This window comes from Chrysochloris asiatica, unplaced genomic scaffold (assembly GCF_000296735.1).
Source record: "Chrysochloris asiatica unplaced genomic scaffold, ChrAsi1.0 scaffold00118, whole genome shotgun sequence".
NCBI classification, from domain to species: Eukaryota; Metazoa; Chordata; class Mammalia; order Afrosoricida; family Chrysochloridae; genus Chrysochloris; species Chrysochloris asiatica.
The window spans coordinates 1,905,024-1,914,512 of record NW_006408636.1 but is presented as its reverse complement, the minus strand read 5'-3'; the positions used below and the strand labels follow the sequence as shown (position 1 = coordinate 1,914,512).

The 9,489-nt window shown below is 37.9% G+C and overlaps 1 protein-coding gene across 1 annotated transcript in view; it reads left to right on the top strand.

The window, feature by feature from the left end:
* LOC102814344 (oligophrenin-1-like) overlaps positions 1-9,489 on the top strand; it is a 673,730-nt gene that overhangs the window by 398,992 nt on the left and 265,249 nt on the right. The window contains exons 16-17 of the mRNA XM_006868550.1: positions 1,768-1,826; positions 2,945-3,050. Of these exons, the coding sequence (XP_006868612.1) occupies positions 1,768-1,826; positions 2,945-3,050 (165 nt within the window). The remainder of the gene's footprint in view (positions 1-1,767; positions 1,827-2,944; positions 3,051-9,489) is intronic.

Below are 9,489 nucleotides of genomic sequence, written 5' to 3'. Positions count from 1 at the left end.
TTTAAAAAAAAAAAGCTAAAGTGGATAAAGAGAAATACTTTTAACTGATGGTATATGGAGGGGATTATAATCAATGTAATGAAACAAGTTATGTGAATTGTTGAATGTGAAACGGATGATGTGCCCTGTAAACTTTCATTCACTCAATCCACAATAAAAACCTTAAATTAAAAAAAAAAAAAAAAAGTACCATGGCCTTTCAAAATAACAAAAAAGTCTGTGTTGGAAGAAGTATAGCCAGAATACTCCTTAGAAGCCAGGATGGCCAGATATCATCTTTCATGCTTTGGACGTATTATCAAGAGGGACCAGGACATCATGCTTGGTAATGTGGAGATCATTCAAAAAGAGGAAGACCCCCAAGGAGATGGATTGGCACAGTGGCAGCAGTAATAGGCTCAAGATTTACAAAGATTATGAGAATGGCATAGAATCGGGTAGTGTTTCGTTCTGTTTGCATAGGTCATTATGAATTGGTACCGACCTGACAACACCTAACCTCTGCAACAACAATCTTAGTCCTGCACCCAACTTCCTAATAGACATATACCCTTGGATACCTCAAAGACTCCTCTGAACTAACATCTTTTTTCTCTTGAAACCACTTCCTATTCAGTCACCCAAACCAGATTATTCTGTCCCCATCATCATGTACCATCAGTGAAGGACTTCTGCATTTACCATGTTTTAAATCACTCCAAATTTCCTTTCTATCCTTAAAGCCCCTGTTTCTCTTTGTTGTTGTTGTTGTTGTTAGTGCTGTCAAGTCAATTTCAACTCATAGTGATCCTCCCTGTATAGGGTTTCCAAGGAGAAGCTAGGGAGTTTGAACTGCTGACTGTGTGGTTCAAACCAACCTTGCGGTCCAGTGCTTTATTCTACAATGCCACACTTAGGCTTCTATTATCTTGTACCCAGATTACTGCAATAATAGTAGTAACAATAATGACAGGCAGTGTAGCTTAGTAAGGACTCGAGACAGATATTGCTTGGTTCTATCATTTGCCAGCTGTGTGATCGTCAATTTAACTTTTCTGGACTGGAATTTCCTTATCTATAAAATGGGGATAATGAGTACCTCCATAAATTTGTTGTGAGCTTAAAAATAGTTAGATATGTGTAAATCACTTAGAAGAGTAAAGCATTCACTATTGCCATTTGAGGTAGTAGTAGTATAGTAGTAATAGTAGATCGCTTCCTTCCTCCTAGATGTGTGCCTTTGTTTTATCATCATAATTGTCCCACTGCATTGCAATCATCCCATTATATTGTACAGTCCTCAACTTTTCACTCTATGGGGCTTTGGACTATGTTTTATTCATCCCTGCATTACAAACACAATGCTCGGCTAATATTATAAAGAAACCAATTTAAGTCTCAATTTCTTCTTCTATTAAATGACAATGTGAATAGCTTTGCTACCACACAGCCTCATTGGAAGGATCAAGTGGGAGGATGTATATAAGAATACTTGGGAAATTCTAAGGGATTATGAAATTGTAAGGTGCATTCATAGTGGGTCCACTTCAGAATTTTGCAGGCTAAGTTTATGCAATCTTTTACTTTGGGGAACTAATGGGTACTTTGCTAGAGGTCTTCAATTGATTTGTTGGTCATTTGTATTCCAATGACCTAGTCTCAGGTGAAGAGGAAAATGTGTGGAGTCACTCTAAGCTTAGGGGCTCAGAAACTTGCTGTCCATAGAACTGAAAATTCAATGCTTGGGTACCCTCCACAAAGGAACTTAACAATCTTCATTAATTTCAGGAATCTTTCAGAACCTGTCATGACCTATAGACTGCACAAAGAACTGGTTTCTGCTGCCAGTAAGTATTTATGTTACTAGCTAATAGTGTTGTCTTGACTCCTTACTAATGTTTACAGCAATAAGCCCTAGCAAACTCTTTGAGGGAAAGTAACTGGGAGAAAAGCAAAAATGTGTACACAGTTGTTGTCCACAGCCAGATGAGAGTATTTTTGCTTTTTGTCTAACTAAAAGTTGTATTATTTTTTTGTAAATCAATGTTAGTTGAGTGGGTGGCAGAAAATTTATCAACGTGAAGGATGTGATAGATGGGAGGATTTTATTGATTGATTTTGCTTCTTCCATCATAACAAAAGCATTGTTTCACAGTAACAGAAAACAGCAAAAATGGTTTCATTACTGGTAAAATTCTAACTTCTCTTCAATATTTTGATTTAAAAAAAAAAAAAATGTTTCAATTGTGTTGTGAATCACTGCTCTGAATCTTTTAGCTGTAGCATCACATTTTCTAGCAAAATACCAGAGGCTGATGTTGGAGCAGGGACATGATTAAGCATATAGAAACACTCCAAAAATGGGCAGCTGAAGTATTGAAAGTCTTGACTGAGGCCACTGTATGAGTATCCTTTCTCCCTACCTCCACGTCCCCTGTGATGTGTGCAGGAAAAATTTAGGGACTTGTCCTCATAATATGTCTTCGTCAGTGTTAGGGTTGTTTGGTCTTCACTTCTGAGTTCTCTCGGTGAATTTCATGGAAACCCAGCGGTAGCAACATAACTACAAATACAATAAGAAAGGGTTTACATGTGGGGCTTCAGGAGCAAACTGCTGTGTCCAAAATTCTGATTTTTTTTTCTGTGATAGTTTTGCTTCTTTTTATTTTACTTGTCATTTTTCTAAATCTGTCCTTTTTTTCCCTGTATCTTTGCCTTTTAGTTTCTCTCTTTCTCTTTGCCTCTGTGTTTTGTTGTTGTCATGGTTGCTGTTGATAGTTTCTTGGTTTTTGTCATTGTGTCTCTGCTTATTTTTTCTCTCTCTCTTTTCATCTCTTTGTCTCTGTATCTCTGTATCACTCTATCTGTATGTGTGTATAGTTTTTGTGTGTGTCTGTATGTGTATAACATTTTGTTTAATCCAGTTGCTCAGAAAGTCAAATTATTACTCTTACTGTTTTCTCAGAATCTGACAACCTGGATTACCGTCTGGGAGCTATTCACTCTCTTGTATATAAGCTACCAGAAAATAACCGAGAGATGCTGGAACTTCTTATAAGACACTTGGTCAAGTAAGTAACTACTAGATTTTCAGAGTACTGGACCACATGGTAAGACTTCAAAGAAACAGCATATAAATGTATTAAATCCAATCCCAGTTATTTAGTTCTTAGTTCTGAGCAGATTGAATGATTTGAGGAATGTGCTTTTGCACTGATGTTTATATATATTCTCCAAGACTCATCAAGTATCTAAGTTTTTCAGTTAGGGGGAGATGCCAAGGTATAGTGAGAGAGCTGAACACAGGCTTTGCTGTCATTTAAACCAGGCTTTGAATCTCAGTTCTGCTTACTTAGCTATACAATGTTATGCAATGCTATCTGAGCCTCTGTTTGGTCATCTATAAAATAATAATACTAATGTCTACAGTTCAAGATTGTTGTGTGGATTAGAATGGGCACAGATAAAATGCATAACAGATAAGAGGCTGTCAAGAAATGGGAGTCATTGAGGGATGGGCCACTTAGTCATTGGCTACCTAAAACGGGGTGGGCAGGGGACACTATAAAAGCACAGAGTATCTGGCTTGCAAGTTTTCAAGAGGGAGTTTAGTTTCAGAGCGAAGCGGGAAAGGTAGAATCCCCACTGAATAGTTTTCATCTTGTCTAGACAGGTCTGGTGAAAGAAGATGGGGATAAGATTCTTTTCTTTCTTCTTCTTTTTTTTTTTTTTAACTTAAGCATCTATCTCAGGGTTTGCACACTGAGAACATTGAAATTTCAGTTTGAAGACACCCTGAAATCTTAAGAGTAGCAAACCCAACCACCCTTCTAATATCTAGCTTGTTTATATAAGCAGAATGATTCATCTCTCCATTTTAGATGGCTAGATGTTTGTGAAACATCTTAGTATTGCTTGCCTCATTTACTGGGAAAAATCGAATAGGAAGTGGCCTTCAGGGACACTTAAGAGAATTACAACACTAGTACACAAGTCAAGTCTTACACATTTAACATTTGCTTATTGAAAGCAATGTCATAAAATCAAATAAAATTAAACAGGTTTTACTTTTTCCTCACAAGAAACATAAAACTTATGAAGGAGTACTTAACATGAAACTGTTTTTAAAGTAACACAATTTTTCCTTTTAAGAGTCCTTGGGTAGTTATGACTGAATATGTTCCACTTTATGTTTCTTTGAACAGGGATTTGGGTCCAAAGTTTTGTTTGTTTTTAGCAACTGCTTCTGCCTCCCCCTCTATCAGATTGGCTTCCTCCACAGCCACCACCTCTTGGTGCTCCATGTCTTGAACTACTGTAGGAATCACCCCCATAGAAAGGGGAAGCCCTTTTTTTTGTCTGTCAACCCAATCACGACCACTTGAGTAGAGATCACTTCGGCTGCTGGAGTAACTATCACGACTTCCACCATATCCATTTCGCAAGCTGCTGTAATCATCATAGTGAATGCTTCCACCATAAGATGGCAGGGGCCCTCATGTAGGTGGAGAACTATGTGAGTTACTATAGCTCTCATAGGAATCTGTAGGAGCCTCCACTTGGATGGTCTGAATACTCACAATCACAACCATTGCCGTCTCTATCACTGTAGCCTCTGGATGGATAGTCATCTTGTGAACTGGAATGACCATAATCACGATATGTATAATCTCTTGGTGGTGGTGCATAATCTCTTATATCATGAGAACTTGAGTATTCTTTAGTGGAATAGCCATCATCTCTTGGTGACAGATACACATCTCTGCAGGAGGGCAGGAGTTACCTTCTTGGTGGTCCTCCATAATTATCTTTTCCACAGGATACAGGGACTCTGCCTCCCATTCCACTGCTACTGCGAACTGCCCCTCGTCTTTTAGGAAAAGGTGGTTCTGGAGCTGATCCTTTAGGAGAAGGGTGGTGGTGGTCTCCTTTTTACTGGAAGTGGTCCCCTGGACAAACTCATGTTAAAATTCATAGAATAACCATCATCATCCATGTGTCCCCCCACATGACGCCCCCCCCCCCAGTCCTCCACTGCCTCCTCTTCCACCTCTAAGCCTCTTGGTGAGCCTCTGCATCTTGGTGGTGGTGGGGATCCACAGCTGCCTCTTTCAAATGTTGGTTTAGTGGTTTGTTCTACCTTGATAGCTTTCCCATAGAAGGACTTTGGCATCTGCTGTTCTTTCAAAGGTGACGAAAGCAAATCCTCTTGATTTGTTGGTTTCACAGTCTTTCATCAAGAGTATTTCGACAATTTGTCAATATTTGCCAAATATTGCTTCCAGGGCTTTCTTGTTGGTTTCTGTATTGAGCCCTCCAATGAAGAGCTTTCAGAGTGGTTGGCTTCAACCATTTTTGATGGGGTAAGATTCTTATGATTCAATAGTGAGTAATTGTTACCATGACTAATTGCGGTTGTCTCAACTGTAAAGATAGACGTTTTGTAACTTAAAGAGGGGAGGATTTAATCTTACATTCCAGAAACAGAGGACCCTAGGATCATCAAGGGAGAAGAGCATGAGCAGAATGTGGGACCCTATCCAGAGAAGCTGTGACACCAGAGATGGAGGCAGAGATGATGACATGGAGAGATAGAGCAGCTAAGGATGTTAGACTCATGGAAAGAGAAAGGCTGTATGCTGGCGGCCAGGAGGCAGGTTTATAGAATGTACCCTTGGGTTATTTAAATGGTTATATATTCATGAGTGATTTTGTATCCATCCCCCCAAAAAAACACAGAAGGAATAGAAGCAAATACTGTTGAATGATGATGCAAGGACGGGATTGTAATCATTACAATGAAACGAAATACGATAGGATGAGTATAAAATTGATGTTCTGCTGTACAAACTTTCACTCAGTTCACAATAATTTTTTTTTTAAATGTGCTAACATTAGTAGACAAAAAAATGTGTATACTATAGTCTTAGCAATGACTCCCATTTCTTTTTTAAAAAAAGTTTTTATTGTGAATTGAGTGATAGTTTACATGGGAGAACATCAGTTTTCACATTTAAAAAATCATATACTTATATTTCGTCTCAGTGATTGCAATCCTTTCAATGTAACATCCTTACCCCATTTCTACCCTGTTAGTATTGTTTCCATTCCTCCTCTTTCTCAACCCTTTTAAATTTTGTCTTTAGTAAGTGCTTCCCTTTTGATCTTAAATGGTGTGCATACTTCACTAGTGTTGCTATCCCTCCCATACACCTATCTATAGCTTGGTTGAAAATTGAGACATGATGGTAACCAAGGACCATAATCTTTGGGTTCCTTCTGTATTTTTTATGGTTTTGAGTTTTGTTCTGTATTTCTCCTACTCTATTCAGGGCCTTATAATGTGATTCCTTTAAGAACAATTGATAGTGGTAGCTAGGCACCATCTAGTTATTCTGGTCTCAGGGTCATGGAGATTGATGTTTATGACTTCCATTAGTCCATCGGTCTAATAGTTTCCAAGCATCTTAGATTTCATCATTCTTTTCTAAACATAAACTTTGAAGATCCCAGTTTCTACTCATAAAATTATACTGTGGAACATTGTGTTTGTGGACTATGTTATGCCTATTGACCATAATGTCCCTTGAGACCCCCAGACCCAATTCATTTTTGCAAGGTGTTGGTAATGTCTAAGAAGTTTTCATAATTTCACTCTCTGTATGCTCTACCACCTTCATGGATATGTTTGCAGCAAAGGTAAAATGCCCGTTTAGCATGTACAAATATCCTCTGTCAAACCCTACTATATTTGTGGGAATCTTCCCACTGTCCCTCCTACACCCATTATCCCTGTGTATTTATCCATGTATCTGCCTGTAGATCACTGTTATTGCAGGATTGTGTATATAACAGTATTTACCTCCAAGTCACCCAAGTTAACCTACATCTACCCTCTAGCCAGTGAATTATTGCCCCTTCCCTCCCACACCTGATAACCTTCAAAGAATCGTTCTTTTAGTATGGAAACCTTTTCTTGATTTTGTACATTAGTTATTACATGCAATATTTGTGTCTTTTTGTGATTGACTAATTTCACTCAGTGTAATATCTGTGTTATGGGGTGTTTTGCAGATTCATTGTTATTCTTTAATGTTGCATAGTATCCTATTGTGTGTTTGCATCCAAGTTTATCCATTCTTCTATTGATGGAAATGAAGACTGTCTCCATCTTTTTGCTATTGTGAATAGTACTGTGATGAACATTGGTGTGTGCACATAGCTATTCTATTCATGTCATGGCTCTTATTTCTTGAAAATATATACCAAGTAAAAGGTTTTCTGGGTCATATAGTATTTCTATTTTCAACCTTTTGAGGCAGTTGCATACCATTTTTCATAGTTGTACCATTTTACAGTCCCGCCAGCAGTATAAGAATATTTCAGTCTTTCCAAACTCTCACAAGCATTTTTTCTTTTCTTTATTTTAACTTTGCTATTAATTCTCATTTTGGTTTGCAGTGTTCTAGTAACCAATGATCTTGAGAGTTTCTTCATGTGTTTGTTAGCCACCTGAATGTCTTCTTTGATGAAATGTCTTTTCATGCCCTCTTCCTTTTTTTTTCTTTCAGAAAACGCATTTTGTTCATTAGTAATTTTCACTTATAGTTTTGTCTTTTACAGGAAAAAGCAGTTGATCCTAAGACACATTTACTAATGTATAACATGGTCAACTCTGCAATATTGGAGACAATCACTAGCTGTATTAGTACAGGAAAGGAATTTGTTTCTTTCATGTGTATGGAGGGAGGTAAGGTAAATGAAAAAACTATCAACCCTGTGCACAAAGAAGATAGGTTTGATCTTTGATGTGAAGACTCCTTCCCTCTCAGTTGGTATTTTGAGCTACTATATCCATAAATATAGGTCAAGTTTATCAAATTATAACAACTTACATTTGTTTCCTTTATCAAATTTCTTTATCTTCCTCTAGTCAAGTTCTGATCATCAAGCCATTGAAGCTAGGCAAATGTGTGCAATCTGCAAGTTTGGGTGATCTTGTGCATTTCCCCTCACTTCATATCAGCTCGTCACTTCACTCTCAATTTTAGCCCTCCATGGCTAGGTCCTTGTCAAATGGGCTTAGGAGTCTCCATCTTTCTAGTTTTTAATTGGATCCTTTGTCTTTTTCTTGTTGAGGTGTTGGAAGTTTTTAATACATTTTAGAGATTAATCCCGTGTCTGATATGTCGTTGCAAAACAATTTTTTCCAGTCTGTAGGTTCTATTTTGATGTGTTTAATTTTTAGAAGGTCCAAATCATCTAGCTTGTTGGTGTGTTTGCAGTTATGTTTGATAGTGTATTTATACCATGTATCAGAGTCCCTAAGTTTATCCCTATTTTTTCATGGATTATCTAGATTGTACATTTATGTCTAATTTATCCTTAGTCTGTTTTTGTTTATGGTATAAGATAGGGATCTTGTTTCAATCTCTTGAAAATGGATATGAAGTTTTGCCAGCACCACTTGGTAAAGAGACTATCTCTTCCTCATTTAATGTGTTCATGCCCTTTGTCAAAGATCAGCTGACCCTAGGTGGATGGATTTACTTCTGGGTTCTCAGTTCTGTTCTGCTGATCTATGTGCTTTCATTGTACCTAGTACCAGGCTGTTTTGATTATTGTGGCTATATAGTAGGTTTTTAGATTGGGAAGTAAGAGGCCTCCTACATTGTTCTTCTTTAGTAATGTTTTGCTTATCTGTCATCTATTTCCTTTCCATATAAAGTTAGTAATTACTTTTTCTATCTCTTTAAAGATTATTGTTAAACTCTGGATTGGGAATGCACTATATGTATAGATCACTTTGGGTGGTGTTCTTGTTAAGTGTCATCGAGTTGGTTCTGACTCACAGTAACCCTGTATAGGCTTTTCCTGCAGTTGTTGGTGGTTTTGTAGTTAGCGATCCAGTGCTTATCCTACAGTGCCACACTGGGACTCCATTTGATCTTCCTATCCATAAGCATGGTATTTTGTTCCATTTTTGTAGGGCTCTTTTAGTTCCTTGAAATAGGATTTTGCAATTTTCTTTGCATAGGTTTCTTCTTTCGCTGGTTCGATTCATTCCTAGTATTTTATCTTTTGGGTGACTATTGTAAATGGTATTTTTTTTTTCATTGCAAATACCTTTTTTTTTAAGTTTTTATTGTGAACTGAGTGATTAGTTTACATGGGGGGACATCTAAATGTTTTTGCAGACTGAGCAAAGGTCATGGCTGTGTACAAGAAAAGACTTTGCAAGTTCTTTGTTCCTTTGGTCAGCTTTGCAAAAATCCAAGGGACAGCCAGACTTGGGTGCAGCCCGAGTTTCTGGACCACAGCTGTTCAGTTGCAATCCTTCGGTTAAACTACCCCCAAGTCAGACACCTTCAATTCAGTCGCTTCCAACACAATACCAGTCCATTTTAGCTCACTAAGTTCTGGTAGCGTAGTGGTTACGAATCGGGCTGCGAACCTTAAGGTCAGCGGTTCGAAACTACCAGCCGCTCCGCGGGAGAAAGATGAGGCTTT